Below are 21,576 nucleotides of genomic sequence, written 5' to 3'. Positions count from 1 at the left end.
CTCCACCTTTAATACTGTAATAGACAGAGATAGAATCAAAGCCAATACGCCTCAAAGTGTATTTTCAGCCAACAGTCATGAAATAAGGGAGCGCAGACAGAAGGTGGATGAGAAAGAAATACTGATCCCATAATTATTTGGAAGGAAGCCAGGGCGAGCGAGCACACCTGCAACAGTCTGCAGGGCGAAGAGAGAGAGAGAGAGAGAGAGAGAGAGAGAGAAAGAGAGAGAGAGAGAGAGAGAGAGAGAAAGAAAGACAGAGAGGAAGAGAGAGAGAGATAACAGCAGAGCAAAGGAGTGAGAGAGAGGGAGGAGAGGAAGAGGAGGAGCAAGGGAGAGTAGAGAGAGAGAGATACAGAGGGGCAGAGAGCTCCACACATCAGTCAGTGGCTGAGTAAGAAGGCAAGAGCAAGAGAGTGCATTGAAGAAGAAAGTGAAGAAAAGAAAAAGACATAAAAGAGGAAAGTGAAAAGGCTGAGTGAGTTGTTGTTGCAGCAGCTGGGAATCCGTCCAGCAGACACCAGAGACTTTGAGTTTGTGTCCAAGTGAACGGAACAAAAAAAGCAGTGTGAGAGGGGCTGTATATACTGGGCAGGACAAACTGGTTTGAATACCCACAGAGAGAGAGAGAGACAGAGAGAGAGAGAGAGAAACAGAGAGAGAGAGACAGAGAGAGAGAGAGAGAAACAGAGAGAGAGAGAGAGCCCACTACCACAGTGCAACCATGGCCGACAGCGTCAACGAGGAGTCGGATTATAACCCGGGCAAAGATGAGCTGGACTGGGGCTACGAGGAAGGTAAGGCTGGCTGCACTTCATCAGAGCGTGGAGGGGGGGATGCTGGGAAATACAGTATATTTGATGTCACTTACTGTGTGGAGTTTTGCAGAGTCGACACATGTTGTAGATGGTTTAGTTTTGTATGTACACTGTTGCTGACATGCATGCAAACAACAATCTTGAGGATAATGACGCAAAACTACTCATTAGGACATGGACAGTTCTGCTGTCATGAATGTCTTGAAACTGCATGATCTGTGAGGACATTAAAGGGGCACTCCAACAATTTACAGTTGCACTTCTAAGAATGTCGTTCTCTGCATGTCACTCCCCTCTCTGCCCCATTTCAACTCTGTCTCTACACTATCAATAAAAGCATAAAAATGCCAAAAAAAAATATCTTTACAAAACGAATGATCTTAATGAATTTCATTGGAGCCTGCATCTCTTTATAATGCAATCCCAAAGTCAACTATAACAACTGTTTTTCTTTCCCTTTGCTTGAGCAGTTCTCCTCATGACAGGTGGTCTGATCTTTGTGTGTAAAATGGGTGAAGTGTTCCTTTAGCTAACTGTCAAGTCAGGTTGGCTCATTGTTTGTCCTGACAAGATCAGAGGGGAAAGGAAACACCGCCCAGCAAAAACAGGCTAATCCAGAGCTGATTGTTGCTAGCTCCAATCATGCTAAGAGAAGCTACTGATACTTTATAAGACTGACACTGTGTACGTACATTAAACTCACTGTCAAATACTATGTCTTGCAGTTAAGGTGTATTATGTTTATTTAGTGTGTGCTGTTCCACCCTGTGTCTTCTCTCTGTTGCTGCCTTTACTGAGCATGGAGGGATGCACTGTGATTCTGATCTCTTAACATTTTTTACTGTGAGTATACTGAATGATAGCTAATGCTTTGTAGGCCTACGCATGAATAAGACACTAAGCCATGGCTTGAAAATACCATCATTGTCCTGCCATTTCAGGCTGATGTCTTCCTTCGCTTAAAGCCCACAGTACCTTAAAGAATTATCCAAGTTTTTGCCATAAGTTTTTATCTGGGACATTTGGTATTGTAAATGGGCCGGGGCTATCTCTCCATAGCTTGCTGGTCTAAATGCTGTGGACTAAAATCATGTATTTCTGTGAAACAACATGGCTCTGCCCAAAAACTCATTTTTATAGCCCAACCAGGACACACACACAGATTTTTTTTTTCCGCCCCAGACTTGTATGTGTATTGCAGCTGCAGTGAAACCTTCACCGCCCTTTAGTGAATTGTTGCCAAGGGCCTTTAGTTGCTGAGGAAAGAGGGAATGTGACCGCTCTCTCCTCATTGCTATGGAGTGAACGGTCAGCCTGTGTGGAGTGTCTGTCTCTGTTGTATACTTGCGGTCGACTTGAGTACAGTTTTTTCTGGATGGACAAATGGACACACTGGGCTTTTCCTGAACATGATACCTATACCAAAATGTGTTTGTTTCCTCCTTTTAGACACACATTGCGTCTCACAATGTTCTCATTGTGCTTTCAGAATGAGTGTGTGGTCAGTGAAGAGCTGAAGCCAATCTAGACCAGCGTGTACCTTCGGTTCCACTTAGTATCACTTTCTCCACATTAGTTCCTTCACTCTCTGCCAGTGCAAGTGAACAGAAGTTGCAAAGACATGTTTTCTCCTCCCGTCACTCAGTATTACAATATATCCACTTTTCCTACAATTAGACATGTTTTAAAATGTTTTAAAGGTCACATGTCCTGCTAATTTTCAGGTTCAAAATTGTAATTCGGGTTTCTACAAGAGACTGTTTTCATGGTGTAGTTACCAAAAATAACTTTATATTTTTCGCAGTGCCATTGCTATATCTCCTCTTTCCAGCCTCTGTCTGAAACGCTCAATTTTATGAGCCTATCTCTTTATGCCCCGCCTTCCAAAAAGCCTGGCCTGCTCTGATTGCCAGTTAGATTGAGGGGTATCTGGGGGTGTGGTTATCACAAGTTGAGGTAGTGCTAAATTAGGTTGGCAATGAGGGGGCGTGGCTTCTACCCTTATGACATCATGCGGGAAAGATAAATCTGGCTGGTGTTTTTGAACACAGGTATTCAGAAAGGTGGATTTTGTGAAAAAGAGAGGTATATTTTTTATCTCATACTTTGGGAGTCTCTAGTCACACCGGGGACCCAGATTAATGTTTTGAAAGAGTGCTTTTTGCACAATAGGTGACCTTTAAGTCTTCTGCTCCAGTTAGGCTGATAGGCTGACCCCGTTTCTGCAACCACAACCTGGTCTCACTGTCCCCAACACAGCAAGAAACACTGTTCACAAACTGATCTCTCAGAGGAAGGTGTGAGGGGATGGATGGAGGGGCAGAGGGGGATGGAAGGCCCATATATAAATGTGTTGCTTGAGAAGATTCTGAAAATAGCATGGAAATGAAAAGGAAGGTTGTGGTTAAAGGTGAAGTAAGTGATTTATTTATGTTAATATAAATGTTAAATCGCTCTTTATTCACTTATATAGTGTGCGCGTTTCATAAAGCCGATCTCAGTCACTCGCTCTGCATGTACTCGGCAAGTAACATTTTCGGGGATCCCACTTCTGATCAACCAATCAGAAGAGAGAACGCTACAAACCGGCACCCGTCTCACTGCCAGTGCACGTGCAGAGCGAAAGATGGGTGAATGTTAATGCGCCTACGATGGCGGAGCAGGTAAAAATCCTTCCGAATGTCTGTTTTGATGGTTTTTATCATGTTTTTATCACACTTATGGATCTGAGATGATGCTAGATAACTCGCTGCTTTAAGACCACAGTGTATTAATGTGGTGACAAGCGAGGGGACTGCTAACTGCAGGAAGTTAGCTAAAAGAACCATTCCGCTTACTGAACCTTTAATGCACTGACTGACTGAAGTCAAATCACTAATTGTTTTCAAGAGCTTTTCAATCCCATCTCACGGTCCTCTTCATGTCAGACCTGCTTTTCCTTAGACATAAACACTCACGCCACTTTTCAGGGAAACTCAAGTCAAAATGTCTGCTGTGAAAAAGGCCTAATGCTCCAATTTTCCCCTCTCTTCATCCGTCTTAAATCCTTGGCTAAGTGTTTCAAAGTTACTGTAAGGCGATGCTAAATAATTTTCGTTTTTGGGTATAGGTTATGATTATATTTTTTGCATGGTACATTTATAACATAAACACAGGTTGTAAAGCTGCTCAATGAAAACACAGACTCAGTACCTACCTGTACCCTGATGTGTGTTCTGTGACTGTTTTCCCTCCTAGGTGTAGAATGGGGACTCCATTTCCCTGCAGCCAATGGCGAGTACCAGTCTCCCATCAACCTAAACTCCAGGGAGGCCCTGTATGACCCCTCCCTCCTGGATGTGGGCCTGTCACCAAACTACGTGGTGTGTCGAGACTGTGAGGTCATCAACAGTGGACACTCTGTGCGCATCATACTCAAGTCCAAGTCAGGTGACTTCCCAGGAGACATGACAATATGTCGATACTCACTACACATTGACTTAAAGCTATAGTGCCTAACTTTTTTAATATCAATGAATGCCGGTTACATTCAAGCCCTCGCCAAATGAGTTGACACAAAGTTTATAAGTCTTTCAGCTACACAATAATCCCCCGCCCCCCTCGACACTGGTGCAGGAGCTCAAAATAATCCCAAGAAGTGCCCCAAGATTCCATGCAAATGTTGATGTAGAAAGTGTTGTTGAAATTACTCTGAATTCCCCATGGGTGCAACAGAAGTTACACACTATAGCTTTAAGAAGTGATGAGTAGTTGGCATGTTTAGTTTGCCGTCGGTCACTGTGGCTTAGTGCTGGGCAACACATTCATGCATTTTTGTGTTGTGTTGTGCGTTACAACAAAAATCAATCCAGTCCACGGTAAATTACCTTATTCTCACTTTCAATTTCACTCTGACCACTTTGATCTGTCTTCTACTTCCTGGGTGCGCTTGCCCACAATGCACTGGGTTTCCTGTGCCGTTGCCAGTGGTAACCGGAGGTCCGTTGCCTAGCGATCACGAGTTTGAGCTCCATGAGGTTCGATTCCACTGGGGAAAAGAGAACCAGAGAGGATCAGAGCACACTGTCAACTTCAAGGCTTTCCCAATGGAGGTACTGCACACACACACACACACACACACACACACACACACACACACACACACACACACACACACACACACACACACACACACACACACACACACACACACACACACACACACACACACACACACACACACACACACACACACACAGACACACACAGACAGACAGACAGACAGACAGACAGACAGACAGACAGACAGACAGACAGACAGACAGACACACACACACAAACACAAATAAGGCCATGACCATGGAGTGGCATTTGTCCTTCAGATAACATCGTAGCTTGTTGAGTCCTTGAGCACTTTACAGTTTTCACTCATAAAGGTAACACTTTGACATCTGAAGCTGAAAACAGAAAAAAACTATTTCACAGACTGAAATGGACGTGTTTACTCTTAGGTGTGTGTGGCTTTAAGGGCCTTTTAGATTATGTCTGTAAACGTTACAAAGAAGAGCTCAAATGAATGAATAGATAGACTATATTAAATGAGGGTAAAGTTGGAGGAAATTGAATATTTTAAATTTTAGTTTAAAATATTCAAGGCTTTAACTTTTAAAGTGGAACTTATGCTGGGCTTACACTACACAACAGAAATTTAATCTTTTTTAAAAGGTCAAAAAGTTGAGTTCAGGTGCAGTCTGCTATACTCCATGTCCTGACATGTCCTAATCTCTAGCAATTAGATAAAACTCAACTAAAGTCAAAAGTAAAACCTTGGAAATGCCAAAACCTTCTCACCAGCTGACTCACTTTGATGGTACAACAGACCAGGAGACATACTATTACTTCCTGCTTTCCTGTGTCACTCTCTGATGATGATGGCTTCAGAGAAACCAACACCGGAGAATCCTGGGAAAGAAAGGGAAAAAGTTAATGTGATATTATCCTGCAGTTATCATGGTACCAAAGGTGTAGAAAAAGTGAACTAGACAAATCATTCCGTCGTCAAACGAGCCTCCAACCAGCCCCCCCCCCCCTCTCTTCTTTCATTCCATATCTGTAGTGTGGTCTGTTGTTTTCCAGTTTCAGGGTAGAAGGTTGGCACTGCTTTGTCCCTATTGACATGAACTTGACATAGAGTAAACCCTCAGTCACCCCCAGCTGATGGTGTCTCACTCTACTCACTACTGTTCCCTACACCTGTTTACAACAGACCTCTTAAATACAACATGTGTTCTGTTGTCTCCCTGTCTGTCTCTTTGTCTGTCTGTCTGTCTGTCTGTCTGTCTGTCTGTCTGTCTGTCTGTCTGTCTGTCTGTCTGTCTGTCTGTCTGTCTGTCTTTAGCTCCATCTGATCCACTGGAACAGCACTCTGTTTAACACGCTGGAGGATGCTCTTGGGAAGAAGAATGGAATTCTCATCATAGCTCTGTTTGTGCAGGTAAATGTCTGCATCAATAACCAATAGGCTACTGCTGTCACCACCATGATTACCCCCAGCTACCTAGGCAAGCAACACCAGGTACTAGAGTTAACACACCATCAGAGAACAACATGCTAGCAAACACCAACCTGATGAAAAAACAAGTATAAAGAGCCAACAACGATGCTTAGAGCATGTTAAGCTATTTAGCATAGTGTGCTGCTGAAGGCACCAAATACACCATACAATCTTCTGAAGCTATCCCACCTTAGCAATCACCAAAACATTCACATCTGGTAAACTTTAACAGCTAACAACAGTTCAAGCTACGCTAACAAGCATGATGGCTTTTTGGGAATTCATTATCTATTACAAAGAGATTAGCCTTATTTTACTAAGTTGGCCTATAGCCTATGTCCAGTTTGTGTTACCTTTAAATTATATAATAATAATTAATAAAAACACTCGTTAATATTGAAATCCAACGAGGCCTACTTCCAGCTATTCATTCAGTTTGACTGGAAATAATGACTGAGAAGGAGGAAGACTTAATTTCCCTGGAGGACCGCTCTCTCTCTCTCTCTCTCTCTCTCTCTCTCTCTCTCTCTCTCTCTCTCTCTCTCTCTCTCTCTCACACACACACACACACACACACACACACACACACACACACACACACACACACACACACTGTCTGAGATAAGATGTGATATGTTAACTTAACATAAACGTATAATGCAATTCAGCAGCAGCACCAACTTCAGCCGCCATAGTTGAATCAACATGTGTCCTGTGCTCGACCTCTCCTGGGTGTCATACTGTGGAGCAGACCTACCCATGTATCCTTGACAACAAATCATTTTTTAGTTGGATAACACCTACTGCTACATTCCTGTCAAATGACTGCCCTATTGAACTGTCTGCCTTATGGGCGAACTCTCAAGATTTATGTTTAATAAAAACACACACACACACACGCACACACACACACACACACGCACACACACACACACACACACACACACACACACACACACACACACACACCTCAGAGACACCAGATTCACACCAGCAAAGGAAATCACGCCCAGTGAAATAACAGCAGCTAGCAGTCTCCTTCTGTGTCCCCCCCCCCCCCCCCCCCCAGACAGGCCTGACCCCCTGAGGCCACAGTCTAAAACAGTCTAACCACACACCTCCTGTTTTGACAGCTCCTGTAACGTGTAACTTCCTGTTGACTTCCTGTAAGGACACTACAGATGATAACTAAGATCCTCCTCAAACAACTGTTGACGTCTTTTGGACCACGAAAATCTTAAGAAAGATACATTGATAGGTCCACGGCCTCCAACTGAAGGTCACTCATACCCAAGACGTGTTGTGTTTTTGTTTTGATCAGATTGGTAAGGAACATCTGGGTCTGAAGGCCATCACTGAAGTTCTACAAGACCTGCAGTACAAGGTGAGTAGAAGACTGGAAAGAGCAGGTTTAGATGTTCATCAAACTGGATACAAGATGACTATTGTTGTGTTGCTCTGTTTCCATCAGGCCAAGAGTAAGATCATTCCCTGCTTCAACCCCAACACTCTCCTACCCGGTGAGTAGAAAACAATCAGGTTTACAAAGCACAATGAATGTACGAGGCCTTTTAAAAATCACTGTTGTTTGCAGATGTAGGTTAATTGCTTCATGCTCAATGCCAAGACCATTCAGTGGTAGTAGTATCAGTATGTTTGAGTTTTAATGCCAACTAAAACTGTTAAGTTAAGGAAATCTGACTACATTTGAGCCAACTAATGACCTATTATATAACTTATCATTCCTTATGTCATGATACTTCAAGTTTTGAGTGCTTCATACTAAGAATTCCAAAAAAGTAAAAGTTGTGCCAATTTATTTTGTATTCAGAAAATGTAGCTTTTACTATTATGAATATTAATTTGACTACGAGTGCAAAAAAGCCGTAGATGGCAGACAGATAGTCGGCATGAACAACAACGTGGAATTAATATGAATTTCCACTTCATCATTGAGCCATCCATTTCAACTGGATAAAATTGCTGATATTTCTTGACGGATGGTAAAATCATTGCTACAGAATCACACAATCTGACGGGTCAAATGAAACACAGTGGCTGTTTGACCGATGCAGAGCACATCGTTAGCCTCATAGAATAATTGCCTAAAACATATTTACTCTACTCTACTTTTACTCTACATCTACTCTATTCTACATCTACTCTACATCTACTTTACCCTACTCTATATCCCTTAGAATATGACTTAGGCAATTATGCTGTTAGTCTAATGAAAAGTAGATGTAGAGTAGAGTAGATGTAGAATAGAGTAGATGTAGAGTAAAAGTAGATTAGAGTAAATATGACTCAGGCAATTATGCTATGAGGCTAACAACAAGTTCCTTCTTTAACATGAATGGCGGTGGGTAAATATTTAAGCAAAGGGACTTGTCTTTCCCATCTCTGTCATGAGAAGAAGAACCCTCCTGCAAATATTGCATTTGGCAGTTTGGTTGACATTGATGAAGTGTATATCCACACACGTTCAAAGTGGTCCGCCCTTGTTCAGTCAGTCAGCCTTGGTAACACCTGTGTCACGGAGTTGGCAAGAAAAGTTGTACCTGAACTGCCCCTGGTTCTCCTATAGAACCAAATGATGTCATTAAGGACCTTTAATAGTGTTGTACCATGAGCTGCTGTCTGATTTCTACTGAGCATTCTATTTGGAATATGAATGGTTTTTTCCTCACAGTTTCTTATTATATTATGATGTACAGTCAAATGAATACAAAGCTGCTTTTACTGACATGGATTTTTAAAAGTATTTTTATCAATGTAATATGACGTGTTTAATCTGCCCTCTCAGACCCTTTACTGAGAGACTACTGGGTGTATGAGGGATCCCTGACCACACCGCCCTGTAGTGAGAATGTGACGTGGATCCTCTACCGCTACCCTCTCACCATCTCACAGTCACAGGTAAAACATGCCGTCAGTCTAAAACAAAACACCGCAGCCTTTTAAGAGGCAGGGAGGTGTGTTTAAAGGTGTTGGGTACAACTACTGCATAATGTGACGATTCATAATGAACCTTTTGTGTCACTGGAGTCACTCTCTTTGGGTCTAAAGACTACCAGTAAGGCTTTTTCCCTTTGAGTTGGTGGAGAACAAAACCAGAGCTAAAAGATGGTTGGAAGATTGAGAGTTACATTCATCAGACTCTTGACTCCAAATGAATGCTAATGTTAATCTGGAATCCCTGTATATGAAAATGCGTAAGGCCGTAAAGTGTGCAGTTCTGTGCTACTGTAGAAACAAAGCCCTGCAACATACATGGCAGCCTGCCCTGCTCCTATGTAGATAATAAAAGGTTAATTCTGGTAATCAAAAAATATTACAATTTTATAACCTAAAATTCGATTATACACTAATTACATTTTTTTTATATTCCATTCCATTTCTACCAGGTCTGTTCTGAAAAAATGCCAATTCCCTTTACACACTTCACTTTTGACACAGTTAGCTCCCCCAATTTGCCAAATTTTTTTTTCTCCAAATCTAGGTCAATGCAGTGCAGGATGCCTTTTTCCACCCACGGCCCATCAATGAGCCTGTCACAAAGCTAGTATTAGATTTTAAACTTTAAGTCAGCCTTTGTCTGACTCATTCTTCTTCTTGTATAAAGGATGGTGATGGCGATCCTCTGACATTTATTTCTCTCTTTCATCCTCCCTGCCCTCTGGCCGGCTGACCCTCTGAAATGCCAACAGAGAGAATATCCTCTGGCTGTGCTCCGGTCCATATACTGCCAATGATAAACATTCCAACCTTTTCTATGATGTAAAAATCACTAGTTTAATGTAGATGGAATGCAGGAACAGTGTGGACATGGTGTCTGTAGGAAACAGCCCTAAATACAAAGAATATACTCATAAATACCATGTATTTTACATAGTTTTTACTTTTTAAATAATTCATATAACAGTATTGTTTTATTTAAACCATTTTAAAGGCCCAAATAGGAAAAAACACTCACTCACACTTAAGAACAAGAAACTAAATCTTTTGATTTTATAATCCCAGATTGGGAACCAACTCATCAGAGAAGTGTTTTCCACAGCCTGACACTGTGAGACTCTACTTCCTCTTAACCTTGGAACTGTTGCCATGGATTCAATTGGAGATTTAGCTGAGAGTTAGGCTTCAACTTTTTCTTTTAAATACGTCACATTTTGCCTGATTGGCATCATTAAATGGGAGCCCAATGAGCTGTTTTCAATGCACCCATGGATCACTTTGACACTGACGAAAACTTGGTACTCGGGCAAGTTCGGAGCATCTTAAACCCTCTTATTTCTTAATGGATTTATGGACTTTTTATTTCGCAACAGAATGTCGGGAAGTGTGAGTCACTTTAAATTTAAAACACACCTGTCCCTTTTTACCTCACACAGTATCTCTGCCTCCTGTGTCTCTCTCTCTCGTTGCCCCTCCGTGTTTCACAGTTTGTAAACCTCAGTATTAGAAATATCCTCACCACGAAGCACTGTCCCTTTACGTTGTTCACAATCTGGGACATGTGTGGAAACAAGTACAAAATGGGGGATTCTGGGAAAGTGAGTCCCAACAAACACCATAACTACAATGCTGTAAACATCACAGACACAACACTGTAACACTGTGTACTGTATATACATGACCTTATGTGGATCATTTGTTAGCACTGTATTATAAGCCTGTTGTATCTGTATCATGTGTCAGCCATAGTGCAACTGCTGGATGAACAGAAAATAACAGCAGGAGTGTTTTAAAACAGTAGGTCCTGCTTATCTAGAATACACACCTCTTGCATCCTGCTATTATTGACTGCTGCCAATGAGTGTGTGTGCACAGTGCACATACAAACGTGTGAGTGTGCGTGTTTGCTTCAACAGTTGCTATGCCGACACATCTTGCACTTAGACAGCCGGGCTTTAAATCATCCTTCTGTGAGCCACCGGGAAGACAGTATGGGGATTATTGTCATGCTTGTCTTTGGGCTATTGTACAGTACAATGTGTGTGATCAGCCATGGATACAATTATACACACACAGGAAGTCAGATTGTCCTATCCATCTCTCTGTTACAATTCTGATCTTAACATTGCATCGCAAGCAGGAAAACAACAAGAGATGTTGTTTCCTGACGACGACCACATCGGTCTCAATCTCATAGTCAGTGCTGGGTATACGCTGTTTATCACCCAATCTGCTCAACTAGCCCCTCTGGGTATAATTGGTTAAAAACTGAACTCACCAGATAATAACAGCCTGAGACTATACTCTTAAAGCACTGTTACTATTATATTCATTGAGTTTACACAGCTATATAAGCCGTCAGCTGTCTTCAGACGATCATATTTCATTCCCACACTATCATTAAAGACCTACTTCACCGGTTGGAATATGAAGGTGTACTGAATTTGAAGATCCTATTTATTATGAATGTGCAAAAAAAATGAAAATCAGATCATCCTAGCCTGAGAAAAGGCAGAAAGAGTGTTTTATGGTCTCACTGTCTAACCCTACATTTTCCTTCTTGTGACATCACAGTAAGGTTTAGGATTAACAGGACAGCTGGACCAAGGAAAGACTGAGGGAAGAAAAACTTCATCATTATATTATAATAGTGATTTTATAATGATAGAACGCTGGTTCCGTATGGGTGAAGTATTCCTTTAAACACATAGTGTGTGTCTGTCCTTGGGGACACACCACATGAGTCCTATTAGCCTTTTCACCTTGTCACCTGCCGGTTTGTCTTTACTCAGCACGGGAAAGCTTTCTCACATGAGCTAGAGGAAAAACCTGAGTGTAGTGCAAATATTTGGTGACATTTGGGACACTTGAACTATCCTGTGTATCTAGTAGCAGCCAACGGCAACAACGGTGTGTGTTTAGGCAAACCTGTTACCAGACAGTATTCAAGCACTGTGCACTAACACACACACACACACACACACACACACACACACACACACACACACACACACACACACACACACACACACACACACACACACACACACACACACACACGCACACATATTTATATACACACACCCACACACACAGAAGGCAGTATATCTCTCGCTGCATCACAGACAGATTGAGAGCCATTTCTTAATGATCTCTTCCCATTGGGATTCCTATAGAAAACCATTTAGTTTAGCAGCACCGCTCCTCAATAAAGCCGGCAGAGGTCTTGTAATTGCTTTGGACGGGGCCGCAGCGGTAACACTTCATTTTGCCGAGGCGGAAAGTGCAGCAGTAGCGTCGTAAAAACTAGAACCCCCATCATGCATCTGTGCTGCATTTAACTCTCCATAGAGCAACGGTGGTTTCTTTAAACTTTTAAGTCTGAGATCCCTATAAATCGAACCAGGTCAATTGAAATGCAAAACTCACAGATTGAAAAATTATAACTACACGTGTAAGGTCATTATTAAAGCTATAGCATGTAACTTTTTCATTGTTTTTCAACATTAATCTGGGTATATGAGAAATAAAAACCCTCTCTCTCTCTTTTTCTTCACCTCCACCTTACTGTAAACCCTTGTGCAAAAACCCCAGTCAGATTTCTCTCCCCTTGTGATGTCATAAGGGGAGAAACCACACCCCCTCATTACCGACCTCCCTTAGCACAACCTCCACCTCCAGCACTTAGATTCTGCACCAATCACATAGGATTGGGCTATTTTGGAAGGCGGGGCTCAAAGAGACATGGCTCTAAAACAGAGCATTTCAGACAAAGGCAGAAAAGAGGAGATTCAACAATAGCTTTTTGAGGAATATAAAGGCTTTGTTTGGACACCATGACAACAGTTTCTGGTAGAAAACCCAAATGACAGTTTTGAACCTGGAAAATGAGCAGAATATGTGACCTTTAAAGCCACTACGAGTAACATGGCACGTTGGCGGCCCCTTTGAACAAAAGCGGTAGTATTTTTACGACGCCAGCTGTCGTGAAGCTGTTTTCTAGCTCATGCCAGGCGTGCGAGATTCAAATGTTCAGGAGGCAATATAGTGCATGTCCTTGTGTTGAAAGTGTGAGGGCACCGGACTCTTTTCGGCTCCGTGAGAGTGGTTAGTGACACAGCATCAACTAATGCCAGTCAGTGCTACACACACCTGATTGCAATGAGTTGATGCAGTGTCACCTAACTACTCTCATGGAGCTGAAAGATTCCATGTCTTCACAGAAAGCGAATGAACGAGAGACGGCAGTTAGTATGGATCACGATGAGGTAATGTGTTATGTTGTTGTAAATAATGACTATTTCAGATGAATAATGGTCATCTGATGATGCTGAGGCATTAGTAGGCTACCGCTCATTCATTTAGGAGTAAACACTGCAGTCTAGTTCACTCCCGTGAAATTGTGTATACGTTGCTTGGCAACGCCCTCCCGCCTGTCCCTTTTAGCTTTTCTTCATTGCATTTAATTTTTTTTCTTTGATGGTTCAGCCCCGTTATCAGTCATTATGACGACAAATAACTGTCTCAAACAAGGCTCCCGCTCCCCTTCCCTCACCTGGTGGGATAGGCTTCTCAAATCGCGTTGCTGCGCCACACTGAAATCTGCGACCAATATGGATATGTGACCATAGAGGCTGCACGCGCGAACCGAAAATCGGACTGGGTGTGCGACCAGACCAAACGCAGTAATAAAAACTATATAAAAACGTCTTTCTTTGCACTGATGGTCTCGTTTGCTGTTAAAGGTAATTTATGATTATCAGAGGAAACATGAGGCTGTTTAAAAGATATTTAAATGTTACTCGTAGCTGCTTTAAGGTTTGACCATATTAGTGTGGAGCTTTGACATTTGGAGCTGTGACCCTATTAGGCCACTGTAATCAATCAATCAATCAATCAATCAATCAATCAATCAATCAATCAATCAATCAATCACTTTTTATGTATCGCGCTTTTCATACTCATGAGTAGCTCAAAGTGCTTTACAAAAATAAAAAAACAGCAAATAAAATCAAGAGAAGAAAATTAGAAGAACCCAACCCTCCCACCCGCATAGACATGCACACTCATACACACACTCACACATACACACATAGACACACAAACTCACACACTCACACATACACTAGCTGTCTCTAAAGCGACATGGCTGTACTGATGTCTCCTCTCTCCTGTGTGCGCAGATAGAGGAGTTCCGGAGGCTTCGTTCCCATGTGAAAGGGGCCGAGCTGCTGGAGGGGAACGATGGCTTGCTGGGGGACAATTTCCGTCCCACCCAGCCCCTCAGTGACCGCACGGTCCGCGCTGCTTTCCAGTGACTCTCCCTGTCCCCACTGCCAACCAAGAGACACCTTGGGACAGACAGATAAACAAGCAGAGAAGGTAACATGGTCCAAAATGTCTCCTGCTCTGTCCTGCTTTAAACTATACATTATGCTTATCATAGCCGCAGGATGCTTAAGCTGAGACACTGCAGGTGAACAGGGTAACATTCGCAGCTTAAAGGTATCATCATGAAATGTTGCCAGTTGATTTCTTACAGTAAAACAATCATTTGTGTATTTTTGTTGTTGTTGAATACATATGCAAATTTAGCAATACCTAGTTAACATTCATTTTGAATTTTTTTCAACATATAAGTGTCCAAAGAAATTTCATGTAACAGCTTTTTTTCATTTTATAAATCAAAAAATACTATGTGCAGGTCTTAAAAAAGCCATTTTTGTAATGTTTTTTTTAGACAAAAGGTCATCATAAATCAGACAATTAACAGCATATGTGTAACGGCTGGATCAGGAGGACACAGGCGCGGAGACAGTAACAGTTTAAAGAAGATTTATTTTGGAAGTAACCAGCAGGGGGTTAGGACCGTGATCCGGGGGGGAAGCTGGCTGTCATGGGGCTCCAGGGAGAGAGCAACGGGGCAAGTCCAGGGAGCTGAGTGAGAGCAGGCTAGAGCAGGCAGGCAGAGGGGTCCGGGAGGAAGTGCTGGCGGGTGAGGGCTGGAGCTGGTGGCTGGAGTCAGGCCGGGAGAGCTGTGGCAGAAAAAACAGGAGTTAGCCAGGAAAAATGCAAAAAGCGGAGCTGCAAACAGGTTAGCTTAGAGAGAGGACTGACTGTGTGGAAACAGAATCTACAATCTGGCAGTGTCTGGAAGGTAGGGCCGGGTATATGAAGAGCAGTTGATTGATGATTGATGGCAGCTGTGAATGCTGGTGATTGACTCCAGCACACCTGACTCCAACCCTGCAATTAGACCAGCACACAGACAAGGGTAAGGGAGAGATAATAGTGGTTTAAGTTAATTTTATAGGATAAATAAATATACAGACGCAAACAGACACGGTTTAGTCAAATAAACACCTTAATGTACATGTTTTAACCTTTTATTTATACTCATATTAAAGAAGACATGTTATTGAAGCAAAATGGACGAAAATCCCAAAATTGACAAGTGCTTTAAAAAAATGTTGTTACCTGCAGTGGCTCACCTTTAAAGTCACAGGAAAAATCAAACCACACTACATTATATAGTCAACACTTTAAAAAAGTGCAATGCTAATATGTGCCATTTATCTTTCAAACACTGTTCTATTTTTTTAAGTATGTTCAGGACATTACCCCACAAGGGACCTGCTTTTAATGGAAGTAGGCATGCTGTCCCTGAGGTATATCTGTGTCCCTCTGGAACCAGCAGTCTAACGGATCAAGCCCTGGAAGAACTAACCCAGTTCAGTTACTAATCTGGGCCTAGCCTATATACAGTACAATAGTGTATAGAGCTCTGCCACATTTAGCTGAGCAGCACTGGAGGACAGAGCAGGTCAGAACTTTAGGAGACAAAGACAGATGAAGACCTTCATTCTGAAAAGTTCTGGCTTTGCATTAACCAGGGCACAGAGTTTCTGAAATGTGAGGACTTTAAATCTTTGTGTTTGGGTTTATGTTAACATGTTAAGACGTGCAATAACAGATTAGCTAAGGCCTGCCGATGATTTGTTCACCCCCCCCCCGGAGCTGAATGTCAGACTTTTAGTGGAATTGCTTGGTTTCTGCCAATAAATCATAATACATCTCCCTTCTTCTGGTATATACTGTATATCAGCCTATATATTATAATACTGTCAATACAAATTTTGAATTAGAATCAAAGTGGTCCCAGCTGTGAAAAAAAAGAAAAAAAAAAGAGAACATTCAAGAGAAGAATTCCTCATGCATTTTTGTTTTTGTTAATCGTGACGCTCAGATGAAACAGTGAAAGTGGATTGTGCCGTGGTGAAGGCAGGAGAGCATGCCAGGGGGATAAAAGAAGAGAGAAAGAACAGAGGACTATTGTTGACAATGTAAACGGATACTGTGGTCTAGGTCCCACCATTACAGACCCACCTGAGACCAGACCAGAGAGTAGAGGGCACAGACAGAAAAGTAGCATGAGAATGGCTGTGTTTGCTATTGTTTTTATGTCTCTGGGAGTGCTATTTCATTAGCCTCATAGCATAATTGCCTAAATCATATTTACTCTACTCTACTTTTATCTACTCTATTCTATGTCTACTCTACTCTACATCTACTTTTCGTTAGCCTAACAGCACAATTGCCTAAGTCATATTTTAAGGGTTATAGAGTAGGTTAGAGTAGATGTAGAGTAGAGTAGATGTAGAATAGTACGGTGGCGCTGAGCATTCACCAAATAAAAAAAAGTTTCACAGCTAATGTAGCCGTTAGCACACTCAGGATCTCGTAATTACGAGAAAAGATCTCGTAATTACGAGATAAGGATCTCATAATTACGAGATACTTATCTCGCAATTACGAGATCCTGAGTGTGCTAACGGCTACATTAGCATTTGGTTAAATTATATGCAGTTTGTTCATTATGAGCCACCGGAGCCACCGTACTGTGTTGCCTCATCCAATCAGAATGCCCGGTGGGCTAGTTCACTTTTACCTCCTGTTTGTTACTGTATCGGAGCGCAGTTTTATTGAATGCTTTGATTAAATGCAGTCGTTTAAACTCGGTGTAATCCATGACTCATACAAACACATAAGAACTTTCTACAAGGAGGGCATGACAATGAGTATATAGCCATGTCAACTTTGCCTAGATATGCAGTCACTGGGACTGTTCAGGAGAAAAGCCCAGTCGGACCTCAGCAGCTGATCACGGGCGTAAAGCCGAAAGTCTGTCCCTCAGTATAGGCTACCCGATGCGATCGCTGATTAATGAATGAACAGTCAAAACATATTTAAAATAATTGTATTGATTATGGGGCCCATTGTAGTCTGGAAACCAAGGCAATTGCCTACATTTGCCTATGGCTAGGTTCACCTCGTCTGCACACACACACACACACACACCTAGACACACACACACACACACACACACAGACACACACTGAGTTTGGCACGACACCGGAACCGCAACCACTAAATTGCTAAATCAACATTTAGGCCATTATTCTCATAGGCCTACTTGATATCCTGGTCATGGATTGTGTGTAAAAATAGAGTAAAGTGTGCTTTTAGGGCAGGAATAAAAGACGATAAGGTCGGACAGAGTCGTTGCCGTCCTGCAGCCAGCCAACCATCGTTATTGATGAATGAGAGGGGCGATCCTTATCTCGTAATTACGAGATCTTTATCTCGTAATTACGAGATCCTTATCTCGTAATTACGAGAAAATATCTCGTAATTACGAGATCCTGAGTGTGCTAACGGCTACATTAGCTGTGAAACTTTTTTTAATTTGGTGAATGCTCAGCGCCACCGTAAGGTTCACCTCGTCTGCACACAAACACACACACACACAGCCATCGTTATTGATGAATGGGTGGTCCTTAAGGATCTCGTAATTACGAGATAAGGATCTCATAATTACGAGATCCTTATCTCGTAATTACAAGATATTTTCTCGTAATTACGAGATCCTGAGTGTGCTAACGGCTACATTAGCTGTGAAACTTTTTTTTATTTGGTGAATGCTCAGCGCCACAGTAGAATAGAGTAGATGTAGAGTAAAAGTAGAGTAGAGTAGAGTAAATATGACTAAGGCAATTGTGCTATGAGGCTAACGATTTGTTCTATTGTTGCCTGACCTTCAATATAATGACAATAAAACTACTTGAACTGAACTTAACAAAGTGGAAGTAAGGATTTAGTATCATTTAAAACATATAGCCTACATGGTTGTGAAATTATAAGCGGCTTTCAGCAGCTGAAAAAGAGCACATGGTGTTGTGGGATAAAGATCCTGTTTTGCAGCCTTCTTAGTGTAAACTATGGTTCAAGTGTGCAGCCATGCTAGCACCTTGGGGTCAAGTCAATGTTCCAGGGTTTATATGGCACCAAATGGAACGTTTTACCTGATTGATTCATCTTTATGACACTGTTGGGTTATGTTTGCAGAAGAAAAATAAATCCACTTTATATCACTGTGTACTTGAAAATAATATATAATAATATTCTACTAGGAAGTAAGCAACAGAAAATTCACTCTGGGCATGTGGACTAGTTTTTCCCCTGACATAATATCCCACTGAACCCTGGCACATTGATATGCTATCCTACCCTAGCAGCTCTGTGAACTTACTGTACGTACTTATAGGCACAGTAGCGCTTGAAGCTAACTGCTAACATTAGCATGCTAACATTTCCAAAATGAATTGTATTGAAACCTTTGTTCAAATTCCACTATGAACATTGAGGTGTCCCTCATTTTCAATGATGCCGAGATACAAGGAAAACACGCATAGAAATAAAAAAAAAAAAATACAATTGTAATCAATGAAAACATCATTACATTTTTATGGATTGTACAGTAGAAAGAGAGATTGGTGGATAGATATATAGATAGATAGATAGATAGATGGATGGATGGATGGATGGATGGATGGATGGATGGATGGATGGATGGATGGATGGATGGATGGATGGATGGATGGATGGATGGATGGATGGATGGATGGATGGATGGATGGATGGATGGATGGATGGATGGATGGATGGATGGATGGATGGATGGATGGATGGATGGATGGATGGATGGATGGATGGATGGATGGATGGATGGATGGATGGATAGATAGATAGATAGATAGATAGATAGATAGATAGATAGATAGATAGATAGATAGATAGATAGATAGATAGATAGATAGATAGATATTTTTTTTTACTTTTTATTTAAATGTCTGTGTTTTCACTGCACACATACAGTAGGTGTCTGCCTCACCAGGAATATGAAACCCTGCCATCAGAGAGAAGACTCAGTGTGCATGAATTAAACCACTTAAAGCTTCCATTTGTCCCAGCCTCCATTAAGCTGATGAACAATGGGCAATAAATAGTAGCACTTTAGCCCTTTACTTCCAAGTTCAATGGGCCAATGTGCAATACACATATTAACACTTGCACAGTATCCCCACACCTTACATAGAGCAAAGTGCTCCTAAGCTTTAGCGCCATGCTGTTGATGTTCAGATGTCCAATTATTTTCTTTAGTTCTTGATTTGACCTTTGGGTATGTATGTATGTATGTATGTATGTATGTATGTATGTATGTATGTATGTATGTATGTATGTATGTATGAGTGTATGTATGTATGTATGTATGTATGTATGTATGTATGTATGTATGTATGAGTGTGTGTGTGTGTGTGTGTGTGTGTGTGTGTGTGTGTGTGTGTGTGTGTGTGTGTGTGTGTGTGTGTGTGTGTGTGTGTGTGTGTGTGTGTGTGTGTGTGTGTGTGTGTGTGTGTGTGTATGTATGTATGTATGTATGTATGTATGTATGTATGAATGTATGAATGTATGTATGTATGTATGTATGTATGTATGTAGGAAGCAATCATACACTGTGCTCAAGCCAAATTTAACCCTACGGTGACAATACAGTTTAACATTTAACATTCCTTTTTAGTTTTTACTCAAATTTTGCTCCAAAAAGTCAGTCCTAAGTGGTGCCAGTGTATAACCAGGCGTATATAGCCTATAGTAGCTGGAGACAGCCCACAGTATTGCAGTCAGTCTGATAAAAGTTCATGGAACCTTAACAATACTTCTGAGGAATTGTATCAAGCATCAGTGGCCCCCCGCCAGGTCAGCTCACACAGTCTGGTGATCTAACCTATTATATACTATCTATGGATCTAACATGACACTGCAGAGGATCTAGACAGCTTTACCGTGGAGTGGCTGTGTTGCACTCTGCCTCAGTGAGAAGGAGTTGGAAAAAGTTATAAAACTACAAAACTTTGAAGATAGCGTACAGAATGCAGGAAAAAAATACTGTCTGCTCTCAACATTCCACTCAGCTGACGAGTATATCTGCTCTCTCTTTTCTTTGAACCTGATCCATTTGTCTTTCTCTTCACAGGAGGGAGGAGAGGAGAGGAGAGGAGAGGTGTGACAGGAACGGACACAAAGGGGGAGAGAGAGAGGGTACATCAGCTGTGGAATGGACATGGACAAAGAAACTATTGATCTCACACCTTCACTGTGTGCTTCTCTGTGTGTGTGTGTGTGTGTGTGTGTGTGTGTGTGTGTGTGTGTGTGTGTGTGTGTGTGTGTGTGTGTGTGTATGTGTATGTGTGTATGTGCAGGTGTATGTATTAATGTAGGTGTATTTTTATCTGGATAACCTCTCTCGCGCTCTCCCTCTCTCATTCTTATTGCATAATGTGTATGTGAGTGTAACACTGTGTGTGTGTGTGTGTGTGTGTGTGTGTGTGTGTGTGTGTGTGTGTGCGTGCGTGCGTGCGTGCGTGCGTGTGTGTGTGTGTGTGTGTGTGTGTGTGTGTAGATGTCTGGATTGCATTATACTGTGGCCTTTTTTTATGAATATCCTTATTGACAAAAGTGTGGACAATTGGAATAATTAAAAAAAAAGATGGATTAACAGCAGGGCCTAACTGTATAACTGGTATTTTTACATGTGATCGGCATCAGACATTTCTCAAAACTTGTCAAACACACCACATCTCATCTCAGACAGTAGCCTGTGTCTCAAATGTGTGTGTGTGTGTGTGTGTGTGTGTGTGTGTGTGTGTGTGTGTGTGTGTGTGTGTGTGTGTGTGTGTGTGTGTGTGTGTGTGTGTGTGAGTTAGAAAAACTAGCTGTTCCGAGAGACACACCCAAACAGCTTCACACAATCAAAACAAACATACACATGTGCGGCACACACACGCACACACACACACACACACACACACACACACACACACACACACACACACACACACACACACACACACACACACACACACACAC

General features: G+C 41.8%; 1 protein-coding gene across 1 annotated transcript; it reads left to right on the top strand.

Annotated features, from left to right (window-relative positions):
* The first annotated feature begins 396 nt into the window (after window positions 1-396).
* Window positions 397-21,227, top strand: ca8 (carbonic anhydrase VIII). The gene is made up of 9 exons (XM_080033762.1): window positions 397-797; window positions 4,056-4,247; window positions 4,785-4,909; window positions 6,196-6,291; window positions 7,673-7,735; window positions 7,823-7,871; window positions 9,158-9,270; window positions 14,493-14,691; window positions 20,684-21,227. The coding sequence occupies exons 1-8, from the start codon at window positions 725-727 to the stop codon at window positions 14,625-14,627; spliced, it is 846 nt and encodes a 281-aa protein (XP_079889888.1). The 5' UTR covers window positions 397-724; the 3' UTR covers window positions 14,628-14,691; window positions 20,684-21,227.
* Window positions 21,228-21,576: the final 349 nt, after the last annotated feature.

The sequence above is a fragment of the Ammodytes marinus genome, assembly GCF_949987685.1.
Source record: "Ammodytes marinus genome assembly, chromosome: 9".
Lineage (NCBI taxonomy): Eukaryota > Metazoa > Chordata > Actinopteri > Uranoscopiformes > Ammodytidae > Ammodytes > Ammodytes marinus.
The sequence above is the reverse complement of the archived record's forward strand: the minus strand, read 5'-3'. Positions and strand labels throughout refer to the sequence as shown.

Excerpts from the sequence above, each read along its gene's own strand:
- ca8 (XM_080033762.1), top strand. The coding sequence starts at position 725 with ATGGCCGACAGCGTCAACGAGGAGTCGGATTATAACCCGGGCAAAGAT. Across the intron at positions 4,248-4,784 it reads CATACTCAAGTCCAAGTCAG|TGGTAACCGGAGGTCCGTTG; the intron begins GTGACTTCCCAG and ends TGCCGTTGCCAG. Across the intron at positions 7,736-7,822 it reads TACAAGACCTGCAGTACAAG|GCCAAGAGTAAGATCATTCC; the intron begins GTGAGTAGAAGA and ends TGTTTCCATCAG.